General features: G+C 42.7%; 1 protein-coding gene across 5 annotated transcripts in view; it reads right to left on the bottom strand.

Moving 5' to 3' along the window:
- Positions 1-23,213, bottom strand: part of sema5ba (sema domain, seven thrombospondin repeats (type 1 and type 1-like), transmembrane domain (TM) and short cytoplasmic domain, (semaphorin) 5Ba) — a 173,942-nt gene that overhangs the window by 15,807 nt on the left and 134,922 nt on the right. For all 5 annotated transcript variants that reach the window (XM_087174992.1, XM_087174994.1, XM_087174991.1 and 2 more), the window contains 9 exons: positions 22,376-22,511; positions 21,443-21,650; positions 21,058-21,265; positions 8,540-8,657; positions 7,893-8,077; positions 5,354-5,497; positions 4,737-4,884; positions 3,769-3,994; positions 1,576-1,788 (listed from right to left, as the gene is read on the bottom strand). In XM_087174992.1, the coding sequence (XP_087031118.1) occupies positions 1,576-1,788; positions 3,769-3,994; positions 4,737-4,884; positions 5,354-5,497; positions 7,893-8,077; positions 8,540-8,657; positions 21,058-21,265; positions 21,443-21,650; positions 22,376-22,511 (1,586 nt within the window). The remainder of the gene's footprint in view (positions 1-1,575; positions 1,789-3,768; positions 3,995-4,736; positions 4,885-5,353; positions 5,498-7,892; positions 8,078-8,539; positions 8,658-21,057; positions 21,266-21,442; positions 21,651-22,375; positions 22,512-23,213) is intronic.

Raw genomic sequence — 23,213 nt, forward strand, 5'->3', positions numbered from 1 at the left:
TTAATAATTACTTTAAATATGAAGTCTGCAGGGACAGTGTTGCTCGTTTGACATTATGCCGTGGAACTTGGGATTCAGAATACAGACCTGACTTGTGAATTACCAACTAACTCAATGACTCTTTCTCTTACACACTCACTCACAAACACACACACACACACACACACACTCAGAAACCTGCTTCCTCCGCACATGCACTACCACGCATTTCAATCTCCTCTGTAATTTGTTTTATCTCCATCCTTCTCTCTGATCTCATCATCAATTGCTATTTCACACTCATTCTCTCTTTTGTCACTGGCCTCGTCCTTCTCACCTGCGTGTCTACCTGAGACAGACGCTCCGAGACCGGCTGCACTTGTGACACTGATTGCAAAAGGCTTCCTGATTGGCCGTCTCGCCTGGGCTTATTTAGGTTCTACGTGTCAGTCGCTAAGCAAACCAATAAATATTTTCATGTATAACAACTGACATTTAAATACACTACAGAATGAATCATTAATTCATAAGGTACGAGCCATGACTATTTAAGGTGACCTCTTAAGAGGAGTTCAGCCCTCGTGTGTGCATGCCTGTCCTCGGTCTGGTTTAATAAGTGTAGCCTGTCAGTGCAGCAGCCTGTGGTCAGCAGAGTTTTAGGTCAGATGATTATGGTTTGATGAGTAGTTTGAAATAGACAACTTCATTTGTTCAAGGACTCTCCCTGCACTGCTGCTGCTGCTGGTAACCATTAGCTAATGAAGCTAATGATCCACTATGCAGTATTTTACCATTGACCTCCCACTGTCTCTGTCTCTACTTCTGCCTCAGTGTGCATGTCTTTTCTTTATGAACCCATAATATACTCCAGAGGTCAACTAACAGACTTCCTGCATTCATGTTGCATGGGAGAGTAAAAAAACAAACAGCACATGTTTTGTTTGTATCATTTTGCAGACTTTGGTGCCAGATATGCACTTTAGGTAAGTTCTTTCTTATCTTGCCAATTTAAAGCTGGAGATTTAAACCATATTTGTTGAAAATCTTTATTTGATTTATCTGATTTTAAAATGTTCTTCTACGCTTCAATAGACATATATTGTGCTGTACTATATTAAAGAGATCTGGACCTGTTATCCATTAGATAAAACGTGATAGAAAAGGTGCCATCAGCAGCCTTAATGACTGTACTTGTGTTTTCTTTTATTGTTCTTTAAAAATTTAGAGATTTTATGCCCCTGTATCTAAAAACAAGGTTTTCTGCTCAAAGAAGAAAACACTGTTCACCGCAGCTGGCAGTAAACAAGGTCATCTTGCTTCAAGCACAGGTCAGAATAGAAAGTGAGGAGACAAATGTTGAAAGGATGCACATATGATGTTCATTGTACGAGTCCTTTAAAGTAAATAAAAAGAAAAATGAATTGTGAAACTACAGTGTTTTTTTAGCCCAGATTTTTGTATTATTGAGCAATTTGTAACTGATTTTCAAAAGAAAATCTAAATAAAAAAAGAATATTTGTTTTCTCCCTTTATTCTAAATGAGCCCTAAGTAGTACTAGTCATGTAGACAATGGTTTTTGGTGTGTCTTCGCTCACCAGGACATGCCTGGACATTACAGTCCTGGTACTCCACAGGTGAGCCACGGCACGCAACAGGAGCACTCTTCCCCTCCGGCCCAGCACAGGTTCGCCGACGGGTGCGGTAACCTTTGGCACAGCTCTGTGAGCAGCTTGACCAGGTCTCCCATGACGACCAGCCAGCGCCCGCCACTCTCACCACCGGTGTCTTCAAGAGCTCCTCGACGAGGGCTGGTGAGAGAAGAAAGCCGGTAAAAGAAAAAAGAAGAGAAAGGTTTCAGGTTATATTAAAGTCACAAAATATATTCAGTGCTGGTCGACCGAGAGTAAAGAATTTAAAGAGAGATATGAAGCATGCAAATTCTTTGAGTGTAAGTCTCACAGAGTATATGACTTTGCCAGCAGGCAAATTTCTCTCTCTGTCCTTCTCTCAAACTCTGTCTGTGTCTCTCATGTCGGCGTTTCATCAGTTTGTCAGAGTGATGCGGCCCCCCCAGGAGGCTGACGGGAGGGGGGGGCAGGTAATCGATTCAGGACAGGGGGGCATGAAAAAGCCACCAGCGGAGAGCAGTGGATTATGACCCTGTGTAGCTGTCTCAGTGTTAATGTGTGTGTGTGAGTGCTGGACTGTGACCCCTTCACTAACAGCATTTAGGGAGGCTAACAGGTCTACAGGAGAGCCCTTTCAGCATGTCACGCTCCAACTGGGAGGAATGCGGGAGAAACGCTGCTGCCTCCTCACTGTCTTCATACAGTGGCTATTTTGTGTGGTGTGTGTGTGTGTTTGGTAAGTGTGCAGTGCTGTGTGTGTCTTTGAGTGAGTACACATAAACACACAGATAGCAGATTATCATCCTATTGAAAATTCCCCGCACATGCACTAAAAAGAAAAAATCTTTCCTGTCTGCACATTTTCTTTTGTATCGACTCCCACGTAAAACTCAGATAATTATAGTTAAAGGAAAAATCCATACAGAATACATATTATTATTTATTCCCATATAAATGAATGCAGGCCGCTGTGTCCTCAAGGTGGATATTGGAGCATTAAAGTTGAACTGACTATGTCATCAAGTGACTTTAACATTCAGTTTATTTATAGCGCAGCATTACCCCAAGGAGTCTCTGCACAGATTACAGAATAAATAAAAACATCCGACACACACCATGGCTACACAAACACATGAATCATAGAATATAATGATTAATGGTGATAACAGAGACAATTAAAATACAGTTAAAGCGAGGGGTTAATAGTTATTAGGTAGAAGGTTATTCAGCCAGTTAAAACAGGGGTTCTGAGCCTACATTTGATAATGTGAGAACCCCCCCCCATCTCATTCAAAAGGAAGGGAGTGCGGTAAGCAAAGGCTCGATCCTGTAGGAAGAGTTAGATATCCAGCACCGACAAGAGTGTAACGCCGGGAACACACTGCCTGTGTGGCAGCTGCGTCGCAGAACTGCTGTGTGTTCACACTGGTTGCATCTCTGCTGTGTTGCTGCTACTGCCAGCTCTGTCTTTCTATTTAGACTTTGCAGGCTACTCGAATGTTGGATTTCTCTTCATTATAAATTGATTTCTGATTCATTTTTTGACAGAAAATGTCACTTAAGTGCCACTATCTCCACATGCAGGTACTAAAATGATTAAAAAATATACAGTATTTCTGTTTCTTTATGTCTAATATTCAGATTCAGCCTAAACATAGACAACTATAGTGAAAGGTGTGAATTTTATGTAATGTTGCTGGTATGATGATAACAACAGCAGGTCTTTTCTCTGTCTATTTTTGCTGTGGGCTGCGCGCATCTCACGTGAAGAATAGGCGAGGCGAAGAATCTCTAGATCATGTGACACAGCCGTGAGGCATGAAATGCACATGTGACGCAGCCAGTGTGTCGACTCTAGCCCCTTAACATGGGTGCTGAAAATAAATCCAAGGCATTCTGCATCTGCCACGCACCCAGTGTGCTCCTGCCTCCTGTTCATAGTGTGTGATGAGCGTTTATCCCAGTTTAAGTAAAATTGTACACTTGGGAGGTCACTTTATCACCAAAGCCTGTGTGATGTGGGGCCTTTATGAGGAGGGCCCCGTCAGCTAATGTGTGAATTCTATTTTATGGTAGCTTTTCCCTTTGAGTGTATAGCTGTAATTTACCGACATTCACAGACCTGAACACATCACTGTATCTGTCAGCTGGTTAACTTACTGTCTGTCTCACAGGCTGCTGTACCATCGTTGGGACAGAAGCGCGTCTCCACCTTCCTGCGTCCGATCTGCAGCTCGTGGGGATCAGACAGGTGCGCTCGGCACATGTAGCGCATCCTCTGCTCCTGACGAGCTCCGCCCTGCGTAACATTGACGGGCATCCAAGGTGTCCAAGGTGTGTTCCTCTTCACCTCTGGACACGCCTCCAGGTTACAGGCCTTGTATTCCTGGAAGTAAAAGGTGGCGGAAGTCCATTCATTATTGAAATACGTTTTATATCAATCTTCAAATGTCAGTAATTTCATCCCAATCTCTGAGTCTTTTAAGATGGCAAACAAAGGTGTCTCCTGTACTGTGTATGTACTGTGTGCACAGTGATACTGAAATATTGACACTGAAATTAAAATGTTCCCTGTTTTCGGCTGAAAACTGAGCTGCAGGTGGTCCCCAGAGATTGTCAATCATTGCACAGGGCCGAAAAACATTCTGCATTTTCTGCATAAAAAAATGAAATGTGACATTTTGTTTTGACATTAAGGATTTCATTGACATTTAACAGACATTTTCTGTAAACAACAGGCTAAATGTGAACATCCACTCACTGTACTTACTCAAGCTGAGCCATTCAAGGTCAGGGGAGAAAATTGAAAATGTGTCTGTATTTATCTCCACTGTCATCATCACCCGCTCACCTCTATAATGATTTTGGCCTCACTTCATTAAAGTATCATTGTTGAGCCTCCAACACACAGGAATGAACATTTTCTACAGCAACAGCACGTCTCTGTTCAGAAAAAAATTTAATTTATCCTTTCACAAATGTCTGCTTTGAAGAGGGAATTTGCATTTGATCTACGAGTTCTGTCACAGAGGCAGGGAGACGGATTCTGCTGAGGCTGACAAATGTTCTTCTGCGTCTTTGTTTGTAAAATCGATGTCGAATTTGTGTGTGTATAGTATATTTCCTACCAGTGCACATCCCGGGCAGCTGTTGCCATTCTCACAAGTACGGACCCTGGAGTGGACACCACCCCCGCACTCGGTGCTGCACTTGGTCCACGATCCCCATGGAGACCAGAAGATGGGCTGAGGACAGGACACCCCTTCATTGCAGAACCTGTGGCGGTGGTGGGAGAGCAGGTGGGGGAGTTTAAGAGGATTGATCGATAGAGTCTGACTTGCCAAAACAAACAAAACCTTCGTCATAGCGATCAGTGGAAGTTATTTGTATTTATTATAGTTTTGGAAGGCACTGATGTCCCACTGATGGTGGCAGATATGAAAACACTTAAAGGCTTATTTTGGCTCTGTTTTGTTGTTTATATAAAACCTGTTGGGACATCCTGTGAGACTTTCTTTGACAAGCCCCAAAAGACACAAACACAGTTCTGGTATCTAGTGAGTAAAGACGGGATAAATCTAATCTCTCTGGCTCGTACCGTAGCACTCATAATATGACTGTGGCATTTATCAATTTCAGCATGTTTGCTTACTTTATTAGTACAGGTGCTGTCAGCAGGAAATGATATTAGAAGATGATGTCATTAATTGATTGGAAAGAAGCATTTTTATCATTTCACCCTCACCTCTCGTCCCTGCTCGGCCCCACGCACACACGGCCGCCGTGCCGGGGTGAAGGGTTGTTACAGGAGCGCTGCCGCAGCTCGAAGCCCGTGCCACAGGTTGTGCTGCACTGTCCCCATGACGACCAGGGCGTCCAGCCTCCGTTTCTATGGCAACAGACATATGGAAAAGTATTAACAACCTATTTCATGGTGGTTCAAAAACCTGCATAATTATTTAACAGTGCTTTTACTATAACTCTTTAACAGGGTGTTTTCTAATGCTCAGGGTAGAAAAAAAAAAGCTTTTTAGTTTTGTCTAATTATTGGTCTGATTCTGAGCTTCTGGAAACAAAAATGCAAACACACACAGTGAGCACATTTGACTGGGAAACATTCATTCAATTTGCTTAAGTGCTTTGTTCCTGGGTAGTACTCCTCATGATTTAATTGCCACTTTCTGCAAAAGCACAATTCAATTTCGACACCAAGGATTAAATCTGGCACAGCTATCCAGTGGGATGAAAGTGCCTAATCTTTTTCTCTCTGCTCTGCTCTCTTTAACACTGATTGGCCAATTCCTCTGCATACAGAGGTGGTGAGAGGAGTCACAGGGAGAACCAGGATGTCACCTGCTAGGTGAATCTCTAATAAGATTCACCTTCATGATCTATCTCATGTTCGGTCAGAGCGCAAAAAGCGGCCTGAGGTGGATGCTTCAAAATCAGTCAGGACATTGCTGCTATAATAATAGAGTTTAAGTTCCTATATTGTATAAAGTGAGAATTCCATGTCTTTTGTGATTATAAAGCAGGACTAGGTTTTATATTAATACTGTGAAGGTATCAAAGTACTTAGTCCAGAGAGAAATGCACACAGCCTGTATTGAGAAACTGAGCCTTAAAACGAGCCGACAGGACGTCTGTAACTTTGTGATGTCACAACAAAGCAGTCACTGCTCTCGCCATGCCCAAAGCCCGCCCACCTGGATCCACCATCCAACCTTGCAGGATTTGGTTTACCTCAAATCTGTTATATTTTTTTTATTCAATTACTCAGACAACAGTCAGCCAATCAGAAGAGAGGCTCAGACTCTCTCTTCTGATTGGCTCAATGACCAAAGAGAAGCCTGAGAGATGAGATGTAAAAATACAATGAGATGGTTTTGGTTCTTAAAACCACAAATGTATCTTCTTATGGAGCAACTCTTCTGATTCATTTTTGACACAGGAAACATGTAAAATATTGGACCTTTAAGAAGAGTGTGCCTGATCCTGGACTGGACTCATCTGCAAAATGACAAGCTTGATGTGCTGAATCACAGTAATCACTTGTAATAGTTTCCATTTGACAATGTCCAGTAGACTCAGCCAAAAAACATTATAGGATCACACCATCTTTTTATTTATGATATACTCTAGATCATATTATTCATCAGTATATTTGCTATCATATATTATTTTTGAGGTTATGCCGCAGACCCACAGCATCAGTTTGGTTTTTGGCAGGGCATGTTTGCACATTAGTAAAGTACCTTTTTAATATGGAGAAATGTTCTACGTAACGCAAAGAAATCCATTAGACAAACGGTTAAAATACAATGAAGAGAGAAATAAAATCAAATAAAGTGGAATAAAATTAAATAAACTACAAAAAATAACAGACAAGGAATGGAGTCTAAGTCCGTTTACACTGCAGTAATCAGATGCCAAAATTAAATAAAGGAAACGTGCAGAGAAGAGAAATGAATAAAACTGCAAAGTAGCTAAAAGCAGCTTCACTACAGTTTTGGTTCTTACTCAGGATAGTACAGACTGACAGTCCTAAAGGTCTAAGGGACCTACAGGGTTTATATTCTTCAAGCCTATCAGAAAAGTGCTTTGCCCACAGGCTGCTGAGTAATTTAAAAACCAGCAACAGCTGTAGAATCTATCCTGAAGCTAACTGGGAGCCAGTGTAAAGATTAAAGAACAGAATTTAATGTGCTTTGTTCTCCCGGTTCTTGTAGGAACTCTGGCATTTCTGAATGTGCTGCAGTTTTCTAATTGTAATTATAAGAAGACAGGACAAGAGACTGTGGCGATAATTCATCCTGTTGGGGATGAATGAATGAATGAATTTCTCCAATTCCTGTCTGAGTATAATCCTTTTAGTTCTTGATTCTTGTTTTACATGATAAAGGGCAGATTTAGATGCTGCCTCGATGTGAGATCTGAGTGGATTAAAACACCCGAGATTTCTGACTTGGTCTTTTCACCTTATACTTCTTCTTCTTCCTTGTTAGAAAACAGGGATTTCTTTGTCTTTTTTCAACTGACTGAAAACATCTTTCCAACTAGTAATATAATATATAACACCATGTAATTATTTGTTATACTGTAGTCATTGTAATATTACTTCTTAAGACCTTTACTTTATAATAACCTTTAAATCAATTATCATTAAGTAGTAAAGTATTATCATATTAATACATTTAAAATGAAAATTCAAGATTACATTCATTATTATAAAGTGATTTTATCATCATCATCATCATCACCACCACATCTTTTTCTTTCCCGACCTGGAGCAGTTGGCGACTTCGATGGTGGGGCCCTCACAGTTTTTGCCCCCACATCGAGGGGTGGGGCTGTCACAAGACCTGGAGCGACACAAACAGGAGCTCACGCCATCCACACCGTCATCGTTGTTGCAGGGTTGCCATGGCGCCCAGGGTCCGAAGCCACCATTGGTGGTCTGGTTCCGCAGCTGGACAACAAACGTCAGTCGTGATGAGAGAAGGGTTCGGTTAACAGACATCAGTCTGAGTTAGTCAACCATACAACACGTGTGTGTCAGTGACCACAGTGACTATATTGTATAAGTAGTGTCAGAGTGCAGGACTTTCCCTTCAAAGATGGAGAGAGAGAGTTTTCAGGGGATTATACAGGAATAGATTTACTGCAATTCACTTCAGTCAAATTCAGTCCAGTTGATCTAATTCATCTAATCTAATTTATTTCACTTCAGTTCAATTCACTTTCCTTTCTTCCTCTACTGCTTCAATATCCAGTCCTGTCTGGTACAACAGACTGAGAAGTCATTAGTCATGGACGAAGCCAACCGCTGTGATATGTGAAAGATGACACCGAGGCAGCCCCACCAGGACAGACATGAGGCCGTGTCAGCCTTTCTTTACAGTAAGCGCTGCAGTGACGTCATCACTCTTACCGGACAAACGGTGATGTTCTGCTTCCACTGGCTCATGTTGGAGCTGTCCTCTAGCGTGGTGCATCTGCGCTGCCTGAAGTCCCAGCCGCAGTAGGGGTCCCTCGCCTCCAAGCACAGCCTGCAGGGGACAGGAGGGAGGAAGAGTGTGTTGTCAGCAAAATGAGGACTTTAATTGTTAAACAAAGACAGTGCACATTAATAAACATTACAGTGAATGTACCAGAGTTAAACAGAAAGTATTTTACATCTGCGTTCCCTGGACAGATGTGACATAAACAAAAAAATTTAAATGAAACAAAATAAAGTTAATATGTTTAAAGAGCAACTTTATAACCACGCCCCCCTCAATTATGCAAAATATATATAATAATAATATATCATATGAAATATAGTAAATTCAAATGCAGTCCATGCAAGAGTTGGGTATGTTTATACAGATGGAGTTTATTTCTGTTTTACATGTGTTGGACTGAACGTGATGTACTCTTGTACAAATCAACATAATTGATTTTTTTTTTTTTTTTGCAGATTTCACATTCACTAAAATGTTCTCTGCAAAAACCAAAGAACTGCTGCAGTAAACACTGTCGACTGGGACCTGAATGAGTTGATGGTAAAATTAGAGATTTTGGATTCCATGTTTTAAAAGTTTAAAAAAAAAATATATATATATATATAAATACAAAAATAAAAAATAAAAAATACAGTGAAATTGTAGTAGGAGAAGAAGTTAATTAAATAAAGACAGCGTGAAAAGTCCAGTGTTTAAACACCAAGGCACCACTGTGACCAAGCCTCTCACACAAACACTATACATGGTACATCACCCAAACAGAGATTAAATATTTGTAAGCTCCACCAGTAAAACAGAGGCTTAATGACAGCTAATTAAATCTAAAGCTGTTAATGATGAGGCTAAGCCACCAGAGCTGATCTTGATGCCTCAGGAAAACAGGATAAAAGGCATCTGAATAACTCCTCTCTCCTCTCAAAGACTCCCCTCCACTTTCTGCCTCCCTTCCTTTCTTTCCTTCATATCCCCCCTTTTGTCCTTCTCTTTCTTCATCTATCCTCCCTCTCCCTCTCGACTCCTTCGTCACATCGCTGTAGCTCCCTTTCCTCTGCTCTCTCCATTCAGCTGAAAGGAGAGATTCTTGTTGTTGCTGTATTTTCTTTTTTTTTTTTTTTCTTTGCTGGCACAGAACATCGTGGTTTATTTGAAGAGCCCTGCAGTGTTTTAGCCTGGAGGTTGAAGAATCTCCGAGTGTTGATACAGCTCTCTGTGCCAGGTCTGGGGCTCCATGGTGAACCCGGGGTCGGCTTACATCCAACAGACCTAACTGCTTCGCCAGCACATCAGAGGTGACCCCACAAAGAGAGAGCGTGAGCAAGCGCAGGAGGAGAGAGCGAGAGAGGGAGAGGGAGAGGGAGAGGGAGAGGGAGAGAGAGAGAGAGAGAGAGAGAGAGAGAGAGAGAGAGAGAGAGAGAGAGAGGTCGTGTTCTTTGGTGATCTGTGGCACAGACAGAACAGGAAGACTTCCTCCAAGAGCGTGATGTATTCACCGCTAACCTTCTTGTGTGTCATTTTAATTAAGTGACACTATTACAGCGACGCTGGATGCAATCTCCAATACGGATGAAACAATAATCATAATGAGGTTGGCCACAAATTCACAGTTCAGTGAACCTAATGGCCCATTTGAAAGGGCATAGGGAGGAGCGTGTTGCCATTTTGGCTCAAGGTCGACCATATTGTATCTGTGATAGCTTTGATGTGTGGCTTTGCGTCGTCATCATAGCTGGAGAATTCTCATTTGGCTTTCTGATTACTAACACACTCACCTCCAACACACACACACACACACCATTACAGGGATCAGCTAAGCGGAACAATTAATAAGTGCGTCTTTCAAGGATGGAATAAATAATGTTTTATGAAAGGAAGAGATGGGAGAGATTTGAGGCCTAATTAGCTCTGGATAAAGTGTGCCGCGAGGCAGACAGGGAGACTTCTGACCTAAGGGAAAGACACATTTAGTCTTGGATTCACCCTGTTTGCATTAAGTCAGAGGAAAACGCTGGACAAAATATGAAAAAAGGACGACTACGGCTCAACTGAGTTCATGCTCTAAGCTCTTAAGACCAGAAAAAATGTTATCAGCTTGAAAGAAATGCTGACAAATTGATAGCAGTGGAGGTGAGGATAGGGGTCAATGCTGGAGGAAAACTATATTAACACATCTGCAGGCACATGTGTGGTGTGTGCTGACATGAACACACACACACACACCTAAAACACAAGGTATGCAAGTTGTCCCAAATCCATATGGCCAAAAGTATATGAATAGATACATATACAAACACACATACTCCAAAAGTATGTATACTTTTGTGTACTTTATGTCTGGAGCTACTTTTTGTGGTTTTTCTTAGTTTGGGTAAGTCCCCTTAGTTCCAGTTATGAAAACTGCTACAGCATATAATTCCTGTTTCCACATGATAGTGCCGCCCTGCACAAAACCAGGTCCATGAACACATGGTTTTCCCAGTTTGGTGTGGAAGAACTTGACTGGCCTGCATAGTGTCCTGACCTCAACCCCATCCTTACCATAGACTGTAAATAAAGATGGACGTAGCTTCAGTGACGTCAACCGTAGGTTTCCAAAGAGCAGTTTTGAAGCTCAGAGCAGGCTGCTCCGCTGTCGCCATCTTGCCAGTACCTGACTGTGCCGAACTCCTGGCTAATCCAATAATGGGCAAAGTGTGGCGAGCATACACTCACCCACCTGTTACTCAAAGTGGTATGCCCTCAATTATGCAAAGCCCTAAGCCTTGATAAAAAATTAAACGCGTGAGTTAAATAAAAATTCGCCCCCCGTTCAGTTGTCATGAAGAAGGAAACTAGCTATAGAGACCGTTTTGTACCAGGTTGTAAACATGTTTATTTCTGCTGTAAAGTTGGACATTCTCACATGGGAATCTATGGGGATTGACTCACTTTTCGAGCCCGCCTCAAGTGGTCATTCGCAGAAGTGCAGTTTTTGGTACTTCTGTGCTGGCTTCATTTTTCAGCCTTGGAGGTTGCTGCTTGGTTAATACCCATGGTTTTAGAAGGAGCTGTTCAATTACATACAAGTGCAATGTCCAAATACTTTTGGCTGTGTAATTCTAATCAAGTCTTGAGTATGTATAGTTGGGTGTTTACACTGGACGACACCAAAAATGACTCCATTATCTAGTGGTAGTAGCAGTAGCGTAGTTATAGTTAGATTTACACATACTGCATCGTTTTCTGCACAACAGTAAAGGACAATGATTTCTTCTACACTTATAGCAAAAGAAGTATTTTGTAACATATATAGCATACATAGTATATTATACTAGTATAATGTGGGATTAGGGCACAGAGCACACGATTGCAGTCTCAGAATTTCGTCCAATCATTTCCTTCACTAGGGGCCATTTAATAAACAATAATTTACTATGACAGAGAGAAAAGAGGGCGTACTGAGGCGTTAAGCTCTCACTCTGACCTTTCTGCAGCTGCATTAAACATCAGCCAAATACTCTCCATGCCTTCTTTTCCTGACCGCTCAGTTTTTTTAAAACAAGACCCCTGTAAAAGTCAATTAGGAGCACTGTGTGTGGAGTCGGGGGCCGTGTAATGGGAATAGAAAAGCTAATTTCTCTAACAGGCAGTGCATTGGGATGTCAGCCGGGACAGTCTGGCTGAGTCTGCAGATACACTGGAATCTGAGTCATCTCTACTGTATGAGATTGTGTGTGTGTGTGTGTGTGTGTGTGTGTGAAAGAGAGAGTGTGTAAATAATCAAGTGTGTTTTCTGAATGTCCGTCCATTTGTGTACACCGGAAGGGCGTGTCTTTGCACTCTGGTTTTGCCGCCATGTGTGAGAGCATCTCTTTGACGAGTCTGCAGGGCACCGGCTGATATTTAATTCAGCAGTGTGCGTGCCCAGTGGCACACTATATCAAAACAGAGAAGCCATGGAACATGGCCTGTTAAATGTTAAACAGACTGAGCGGCAAAACCCACCAGCCCATATAACAATATGTCTGGACAATTGGCATCGGAAGATAAATCTGCAGGATTCTCTCGGTGGGGGTATAATTGACATTTTAAATCGTTTGCGAATGCTGTAAAAACCAGCGTCTCCTTTTATTACAGACCCTTTAACAACTAGACATAAAAACAATAGTTCACCTCATCTTTAATGGCAGGCCATCAGTGTATAATTGCAAATATGATCACCAGAACTGATAAATTATGGATTGGAATCATTATTAGCTATAGCACTGACACTCTGGGAATACGTTAGCAAAGGCTGTCTGGAGGGTCTGACTTGGTTAAACATATGTCTGCATATGCCTGCCTCTCTCCGTCTCTCCACACAAGCTATGTCTTTTTTTTTTTTTGCAACCACTCTCAGGAGACCACCGCTGACAGGCTCTTGCTCCTCATCCTCTCTCCAGGGGAGAGAGCTCGTCCCTGGGAGTTTTTTTTCCCCACTGTGCTGGGCTGAGCTGGCCATTTAGGAAGTCTGCTCATGATGAATCAGAAATGCAGAGAACTCCTGCTAGCATTCAGCGCTAATACGTCCAATTAGGCCCAGTTGGAGCCAGGCTGAAGAGTGATGGTGCGGGGTCCAAAATAAAAAAGTGAGATGGCTGTCTGCCCAAAAACGCCTGCTGTCCTCCATGTACAATTTCAGCCCCTGATGAATAAAAAGGAGCTGCATCATCACAGAGAAACAATGGGGAGGCCGAGACAGGCTACAAGACAGAGCAAGAGACAGAGGACGAGAAAATATAAATATACTAGAGGAGAAGGTGATCGACGTCAGAAAGATGGCTGAAATAGAGAGAGGAAGAGGTCAAAGAAACTGAGATAGTACAGAGATGGACAATGCAGATGTGGACAGAGATAACGCAGGACAAGAAAACAAAAAGCAATTCAGTATCTGAATCCTTTTAAATCCATTATCTGTACTGGCTTATCCTATCCCACGTCCTCGAGAGGTGGATTACAAGGATGGACAGGTCACCATTCCTGCTGACATTTATAGACTACAGCCACCTACAGGTAATTCAGAGTCACTAATTAACCTTCACGTCTTTGGATCCAGACACAGTGAGATCGTGCAAACTCCAGACAGCGCTACCCACTGCACCTCCTTCTGAAAGCCTTTATCAAACCTCATTGGGTAATCCTTCAACATTTGTAACCAGCAACTGATTTTAAGAACCTAAACCCAAAGATTCAGTTGAGATCTGTAGTTCTTCTATTGGTTGAAAAGACAGAAGCACCACAGTTTAAAGTACCAGCCTAATCAGTGTTCACAACCTGCTCAGTCCAACCTAAAAATGAAGCGTGCAGCGAAAGATCTGAAATCCTGACTAACTGTATCTGACACACTGAGATAACAGGTGTAGCCTACTGACTTGGCAGACTTTATATTTAACAAGCTACCTGCTCTAGATACCAGAGTTTCTGATTCAGAACTATTAAAACGATCAGGTTCAATTATTAATTTGATATAGATGAAAATTTAAATTGAAGATTCCAGCAACTGAAACTGACATGATGCAATCATCGGGATTATTTCTCTAGATCAGACTCACCGCTCCTTTTGTCTTGTTGAATTTATCTTGTGAGAACACGATAAAGAAAAAGTGTCTTTAGGGACGCTGGGAGCTCCGTGGAGTTGTTTTACAGAGTGGTAATTCTTTCTTTTACAAACTATCTTTGGTCAAATAGAGACACCAGCGTGCACCAGTCATTTCAACCAATCAATGCCTGTTAAAAATTAAAAACACAATCTGGATGTTTTGTACATTTCTGTTTGCTTTCAGAAAGGATAACTGGGTTCGATAAGAGAGTCATTATCCCCTGAGCTCAGCAAATCCAGGTCCTTTGCTGAATCCAAAGTGTAACCAGCTACCAAAGCCACTCGCTTGTTTTCATTTCTTTTTGATTTTACACCTTTCTCCACGAAAAGGGAGCAGAGTAGTTTGACTTTGTCAGCATCAGGGAATTTGAAAGGTGCTGAGCTGGAGGTTAAGACATAGTGCCAGTCCAAATCAAGGCTGAAAGAAAGAGAAGGGCGAGTTAGCAATATAGACAGAAATGGAAAGGGAGAGAGAGAATGAGACAGAGAGCAAAATGATTACACTGAGCCGCAGCCAGAACAAAGCCTGTAATAAAAGTAACAGCATTCTGGAGCAGTAATAAATACATCCGCTGTGTGAACACCATCTCTCTCTTTCTCTCTCAGTCCTTGGCCGCTGAAGTGTTCCTCTGATTGGTCATACAGGCTTAACAGCAGTGAGCTCTAGAGGCCTGCTGACAGGCTGGCAGCCACAGCCGACATTAAATTGGGTTTGCAGGGGACGGGCCTGTGAGCTCCCCTCACACAGAGACAAACAGGGAAGTTCACACCACTGCATAGGGGTGCTGTAGAGACTTATGCTGAAGTATAAGGAAAAAGCTGCTCTGCTACATGTCATATACGCTGGTTTTAACAAGCGGCCACAGACGCACACACAGACTGTAGCAGAGGTGCTAGTGGTCAGTGGTTTTCCTCGATGGCCACTTAGTGGGTTTCCCAATGATTTAAACTCCTGCTGAAGGCAGAGTGAGTGGCCTCGGCTTCATGGCGGCTGCCAGGTCACTGTTAATCACACATGACCATACATATACAACCACACACACACACACACACACACACACACACACACACACACACACACACACAGACACACACACACAGCAAATGGAGCCAAAGCTCCTTCAGCAGAAACGTAACTATCACCAACAGGACAATCGCACCTCCTGTAATAAAACGTAATGTTTATGTAAGCAGATGTGCAGCAGTGTGAGGTTTTGCTGCAGGAATAGAGCTGCTACAAAAAGGCTGATTTGTTCCATTTCATCCTACTCAACATTATCCTCATCATTTATTCAGCGTTTCCTCCTTTGCCTGCTTCTTGTGGTTATTTATATTTCCATATTCCTTCTTCTCCTGCGCTTTCTCATGCGTTTTGCTTTTTCTACTCATCACAAGTTGCAAAAATAGTAAAAAAAAATAAATCTTTCACTTGAAACGTGCATGCAACAACACTTCTCTCTGTCTGACACTTTCAGTTTTGACGAATGAAAACCAATCCAGAACAGAAAAGTAGTGCCACTTTGCTTTCAAAGTTCGATTTGTGCTACTGTTCCGAGTGATACCAGTAGTTTCATCCTCTACTTGGCAGCGTGGACTTCCTTTCTTTCTTCAGTGAAAGGGAGAAGAAAGTCCTGTTGGATGCAACATCGCGGTTAAACTAGAACGCTGCTGCAGCCAAAATAAATCACTTCAATAACAGAGTAAGATAGAGAGATAGGGGCTAGATGGAGGACACAGTGGTGCTGTTAGCCTGAGGTGCCAATTGGCCTGGTCAAATATAATTACCACAAATAGAGGACAAACACACACACAGGCATAAGTATACACACACACACATACACACACACACACACACACACACACACACACACACACACACACACATACCGGTACACAAGCTGCAGCATTTGTCTACGAGCTATCACTAAAAGGCTACAAATCACTGGCTGCTGAAAAGGTTTAGCAGTGTAACAGAAAAAGCACTTCAGTTGAAGTAAATGATGATGTAAATGTTATTCTACCCTCAGGGTTGCAAAGCTTGCCAGAGTTGCCGATATGGATCAATAACAAAGGAAAACTAATGTTAAAAGCACTTATACGTAATTGACTTTTCATACTGCAACAACTGTATAAGCATTCACGGCAACATATGTTTTTTTTTCAGCATTTGAGTCAGCATTTTAATTTCCATGTTTAAACAATTGCAAACATGCAGAAGTACATACATGAAGCATTTGTGTATTACAACTACTGCACATCCATTATCCTATTACAGCTGGATATTTTAAAACAAAGTTCTGGCTTTTCCATAAATCATGTCCCACCTTCCCTGTGTTGCCGTGACGCCAACCACAGCAGTGTACTGTACATACCGCCATTCTTCACAGCGTGCGTGTGCGCGCGCCTGTGTGTTTGTGTGACGGCTAAAAAAGCAGCATGCCCACCTGAGCGTATTCAGCTGTTATCAGTGTGTGAATGGACGCACAGCTTTATTTGAATGTGACGACCACACACAACGAAGGGGGGATGAACAGAGAAAGGCTCATTCAGGCAGCGGCACAATGACGGGGAGTGTGTTCAGACAAACACAAGGACAGCAGGTGGGTCTTTTTCACCTAGTCTGAACAGTGAACACCCAGAGAGACAGGCAGACACAGACGGTACAAAAGAAAAAAAAGAAAAAGAAAAAGCAGAACTTGGTGGTAATGATAATGCAGTACCCAAGCAGCAACTTACTGTAATCACAGTAGCCTGATGCATTACCCAGTCCCTTGGGGATCTTTTCAGTGATTATTTTGGCCAAAAATGAATGCATTTCCAGCTGCTTTGCGAGAAATTGTGTTTAAATTAGAGAGATTGTTCACATTTGAGTGTAATATTTATGTTTGCAGACATGGTGGCTGTGGTACTCCATTCCCCCCGTGTTTGCAAGCTCTGAATCACCAAGTCTGTAATCTGGTTCCGCTCAGAGCTAGCAATACTGATCCCAATGGGACCAGGTTTAGGAGCTGCGTAATGGTGAGCCCGATTAATTTCTGGAGGGGATTGAAGAAGCTGTTTTCTAAATGTCTCAACAAGCATCTTGTGTGAGCCCCTTCAGCAGATTCCAGCTGGCCAATAATCCACGAAGTTTGCCTCCTGCTGTTTTCCTCAGGATGAGCAGCTTTAGATTTCATGCACAGGTAGGAACAAATTCATTCCAGCTTTCCAACACCCTCAGCTCCAAGTCCACTGTTGTCCATGTGCTGAATCTAGTTTAGCTTCTCAAGCCGTAAAAGATGAGTTTAACTCAGCAGCAAGAGCGAACCTGTGCCACATAAGCAGTTAGAGTAGTTGCAGCAATAATTTTTCACTGTTGACAACACACTCAAGAAATAAAAATCCTGATATTACACTAGTGTATCAGTGTTACACAGACAGAGTTGGTTAAATAGCTAAATGAAAAAAGTGTTGGAACACAAGCGTCAGCGAAGTTTGGAAACTGAAACCTTTTGCAAATATTCTCATAATAGAAGTCGGCTTCTATTATGAGAATATTTGCATGTTGCTGCTTGTTAGGAGTCCACACAACAGTTAAATCCTTGCAGTTTGTGAGGATTTCCTGCTTTTCTGCTTTAATCAGTGTAAATGAAGTATTTTGGGGGTGTTGGACTGTCGGACAAAACAAGCAATTTTTTTTAACACGTCGCCCTGAGGTTTCGGAAAACTGCGATGGGCATATTTCACTAATCAACAGATTAACTTTTAATGAAAAATATTAAATGCAGTCATATTCACATGCATTAATTAACTACCTGGCCTCCTTTTTTCCCCCTTTAATCTCCTGACTCAACGTCATGCATCTGCCCTTTTCGACTTGCTTCCAGACAAGTCCCTCCAGACAAGCTCAGGTGTCACACAGGCAGACAGGTTGACATCTGTCGTATTCTGCAGCTCAGTTTGCCTTCGGCTGCAGAGCGTTTCAAAGATTGTAAGAGTGAGCAAGCCGCAGAGGCGAGCAGAATATCGCAAACTGAATTAAGGACGTCCCATTCCTCCACCCCCCACCCCACTCCACCCCCCTCCTCTCACTCTTATCGTCTCACCCCACTGTGTCTTAAATAGGACTCTGGGTGCTCACTCTGCTCTTCTCCCTGTATGTGTTTCTCTTGGCTTTTCTCTCTCTTCCTGTTCCTCTCTCTCTCCCTCTCTCATCTCGCATATTTCACCCACATCTTATTAAATGCAATGGCTTCCCTACTTGATGTGTGTATATATATATATATATATGTGTGTATGTGTGTGTGTGTCTTCCTCCCATGTGTCTAGGAGTTTGGATTTAGTAGAAATAGCGAGCTGACTCATCAGGCAGCGCGCATATGAGAACTCGTCCAAGCACCAACCCACACACAAATCACACCAAGTAGACTGACCTCAACACACGCACACACACACACACACACACACACACACACACACACACACACACGCACAGAGCGAAAAAAGCATCAAGCCATTTGTATGCTAAAATGAGGTTGACTTTGAAGAACTGAGGTGGCCGGCTGAGGATCCTGATTGAGAGCGCTGATGAGATACAGAAGGTTGGACAAACAGCCAGCGAGCCTTTCTCCCCTCACTCACCCTTGAGACGGGAGATTTTCACATGAATAACACTGAAGCTGGAGAAGGCAGAGCAAAAAAAAGGGCCCCCTCTCTCTTTCTCTCTCTCTCTCCCTGTTGCTCTCTCACACAAATGTACCTTCACAGAAACTTCTCTGGCAGTGTACAATGTAGCTTCACACACACCTTTTGTTCATCCTCTGATTCAGACACAAACAAAAGCCAGAGCAGTGCTTTTTTTCCCTCTGTATTATGCAGAACTTCATTACTGGAAAAAACCCAGCACAACAAATTAATTTCCTCTAGCGAGCAGATGCCGCCCCAGTCATTTGTCTGCTTCCATAAGGACTTTAATGATAATAGGCGAGGTCTTCCAGACATTAATCCTAGTTGGGGACAGATAATTACCCTCAGTGGAGGAACAACCAGGTTAAGATGAATCCACTGGCAAAACATATGAAACAAACAGTAAGATATACGTTGTGTATAGTTGTGCTTTCTGTCCTCAGGAAGTGAGGCCCTGTGGTCGAGTAGGAAGAAGGATGAAACTGATGGAAACCTGAACTGAGCCAAAGGGTTCCTGCCCTCTCCTCCAGCCACACAGACCCCACACCCTGCCTGCCTCCACAGCTGCTTCCCTCTCACGCCTCCCCAATGATTAATACAGACGGCTTACATTGTTCCTATCCCATTACCCCAATCCCCTTCATGGACTTTGACACAGTATCTCTCTGGACCTGCTGCAGTTTGCCTATCGCCCTCAGGTTGAAGTCGATGACCCCATTATCTGCCTGTTTCTACGAGCCCTTTCTCACCTGGACAAAGCAGGCACCGCTGTGAGAATCGTGTTCTCTCACTTCCCTAGTTCCTTTAACAGAACCCAGCCCGTCCTGCGGAGAGAGAGGCTGGACCAAGACTTTGTTAGATGCTATTTCCGGGGTAGTGGAGGGATAGAGATACCTCGGAGACCGTCTTCACAACAGACTGGACTGGAAATGCAAGCTTCCTATAACCAGAGGCTGTCTACAGGAACGGAGAAAGCAGAGTCTACTTCTTGTGGAAGTTTATGGCTTTTAATGTGTGCAGCAAGATGTTGCAGATCTTTTACCAGTCTCTTGTGGCAAGTGCAATATATTTTGCTGCTGTCTGCTCGGGCAGCAGCATGAGAGCCAGAGACACACACACCAACAAACAGAACAAACAGGAAGGCTGGCTCTGTGCTGGGGACTTGTGGCATCGGTTGTGGAGAGACGGATGCTGCACAAACTGCTGCTGTCATGGAGAACATCTCACATCCCCATCCACCACCTGCTGGTCAAACAGCAAAGCACTTTCCAGCGAGAGACTTCTTTGGCTCCGCTGGGACAAGGAACGCTACAGGAAGTCATTCCTGCCAACTGCTGTCACTCTGTATAATGATTCTCCTCTGTGTCTCAGGAGGAGGGGTTCTCCTGACAGAATACTTTTTCCTTGTAATAGGACAGACTCCTCACCTAGACATTTGGTATGTATATATCAGATTAATCTGATCTGTCAAGGTTTGCTCTATATATATCCACCCAACCTGCAGGTATGTGCAGTGTATAATAGTATATTATATTACCATTATTGTACCGTGTTTATTCAGCACACAATGAAACTATGGGTCTATTTTTTTTCTAGTATTCATGTTTATTTTTTTATTTCTGACTTTATTTAGTCTATTTAGTTATTGCATAGAATTTAGGCTTTAATTGCATTGTTTATTAGCTACTTCATTGTTTTTGTGATTTGTGTGAAGTGGCTGCTGCAACACTGTAATTTCCCTTTAGGATTAATAACACCATCCATCCATCCATCCATCCATCCATCCGGCACTGTACATCAGCAGTGTGTTAACTGCAGCCCTCTGCTGTAGGAGCATCATCCCTTGTAAAATTGTTCACAGCCACGAGCTAAGTGTTGGTGCAGTAAGGAAGAACTCTCGGGCCATCTTCGATTCAAAGGTACCCTGTGGAGTTTTTGACCACTAGCACCATGGAGCCATGTTCTAATGGCTGTAGTCTTGGTTACTCATAACATCCTCCTCTGTGTAAGTACCCAGGGACATCTGCATGTGTGTTAACAGAAACATAATCCGAACTTTAGATGGATCTTAGTCGTTCTCATTGATGTGACTCTTGTCATATATATTTGTGTGGATCATGTTTCAAAAGAAATCTGGTGAAGTCTCCGGTTTAATGCTGTACTTACGTCTCTGTTTTGTAGGTGGAGCACCTCTCCAGTGGGATTTTCAGGACTCTGTTGTTGAGCCCAACGAAGAGCGACCTGTCGCTGTGCAGGATCTGCAGGCTGAGGATTGGTTCTCGTACCCCTGATGGGAGGAGCTCCATCTCCTCCAGGTAACAGCCTTGTAGGTTCTTGTTGGGCGTAGCCAGCGCCTTCAGGATGGTGCCATATTCTGATTGGACAAGGACAAGAAGAGAGAACTTGTATAAAGTTAGGCAAATTAAAATGCATTCTCTGCTTTATCTTCCTTTTTGGGCTTCATATTCTAGCTAAGGTACGTTTCTACTAAATATATGTGAGTTGTGTAAATATGCGTCATAGTTTTGTTCTTTTCTTCTGCTCTACTCACCTGTGCTGATATAAATAACATGGTAGAGGGTGTCCATGCCCTGAACAATGTCCACAACCAGGTTGGAGAAGCGAACGTCGTCCTGCATGACCAGCGGATCAACAGACTCCGGCTGGACCACGTCGTTCATCAGGTAAAGTCTCTGGGCGTCCTGCAGGCTGCGCTCTGTCAAACCCTCATTGGGACCCTCGTCATCTATAGTACCACACTGGAGGGGAAATGCAACGGGGAGGGGAGAAAATGGAAGGGTCAGATGTCAGAAAAGCATGTGAAAATGTGGGCGAGTACCTCACACTCCTGTCATTACTACAGTACTAAATGACCATGTCTGCCGAGATCGTTTCAGTTCTTACTTCTATTCTCAGTAATTGCAACTTTAACAAAACCGCTCGATGATTGTGATGTGACCATAGCAACAACACGGTAATTTAATGAGCCGCTGCAGAAGAATAAATATGAAATGACAGCCTTCAGAAAAGCTTTGTTTGGGTTGCACAGCTAAGCTGTGAATTACAGCTTCTGCTTCTTTGTGACTTGAAATGAGAGATTGATTTGTTGGTGGATACCATTTTTGGGTGGCGTTTGGAGCCGTAACACTTATTCTACAAATATAGAAGGTGTCTGATATGTATATTATTAGTGTACCGTCTTTTTCCTGTCGATTTCTCTGTGTGAAAAAAGGCCTGTCCCCTTGTAAATAATTTTTGGAGCCAACAGTGACTGAATTTGAAGCAGCTTTTCCAAAAACTCAAAAAATTTGTGACTATTTGATTGATTTTGCTCTAAATTGAAAAAATGCTGTGAAAAAAATGACCATTTAAAGATCTTGTTGAGAACTAATCAAATAAAAATGACTATCTGAATTTGATTATTTTTTACGATGAAGTGATTTGTAAAATTGTGGGCTTTTGAAAAAAATGAAAATAAACTAACCTGGAAGTTGTGGATGGGGTTGGGCGTGGGGAGCCAGGTGGAGCGAGGGTTTTCCTGGGAGCGGAAGGGCCCATTGAAGGCCTGGGTAATGGCGCTCAGGTTGAAGGCACACACTGCGGATGCTGCAATACTGTTGCTTTATAGAGAGATGGATGGGGGAGATGAGACAGCAAGCGGAAGAGAGTAGAGGCGCAGAAAGGGGAGAAATGATGAGAAGAGAAGAAGGAAGTAAAAAATAAAAATTATTATTTCAGCAATAGTATTCATATCAGTTTACATGTTGGCAGTAAATGTGAAACCATATCAGAAATCAACAGCCTCCAGCTGTGTAATGAAGCCATTCTGCAATGTGTTCCATCCTCTTAATGGAAGTCCTATCATTTATACCTGCACTAAACAGGCGTTATGTTACAGGCTTGCTTTGGCTGCAGGGTAAGCTATGGTATCAGCGCTGCACAGTGAATGGGGACAATATTAAGCTGAGGATATAGGAGGCAGTGGCACAGATTATGTACACACACAGACACATACACACACACACACACACACACACACACACACATGCCTCACAGGTTTTACATACAAGAGTAAAACCCCAGCTAAACTGGCAGTGTGAGTAAAGTTATTATCGTGACACTCTTCGGCCATAATGTGCTGCAAGTTAATGAGTTCCTTAACTGCCTGCTACTGCTGAATGTTTTTCCCCCCTCTTCCTATACACCAGGCACTACACTCAGACTTTTTACTATGCAGTCAACAGCATACTGCCTTGACATGGCTGGTGAGATGCTAATAAACATAAACCATCAGTGAGAAGATAGTGAGTGATAACATCACA

The sequence above is a fragment of the Seriola lalandi genome, unplaced genomic scaffold (assembly GCF_002814215.2).
Source record: "Seriola lalandi dorsalis isolate HSWRI2012SDOR001 ecotype SW California unplaced genomic scaffold, Sedor1 jcf7180002054406, whole genome shotgun sequence".
Taxonomy (NCBI): domain Eukaryota; kingdom Metazoa; phylum Chordata; class Actinopteri; order Carangiformes; family Carangidae; genus Seriola; species Seriola lalandi.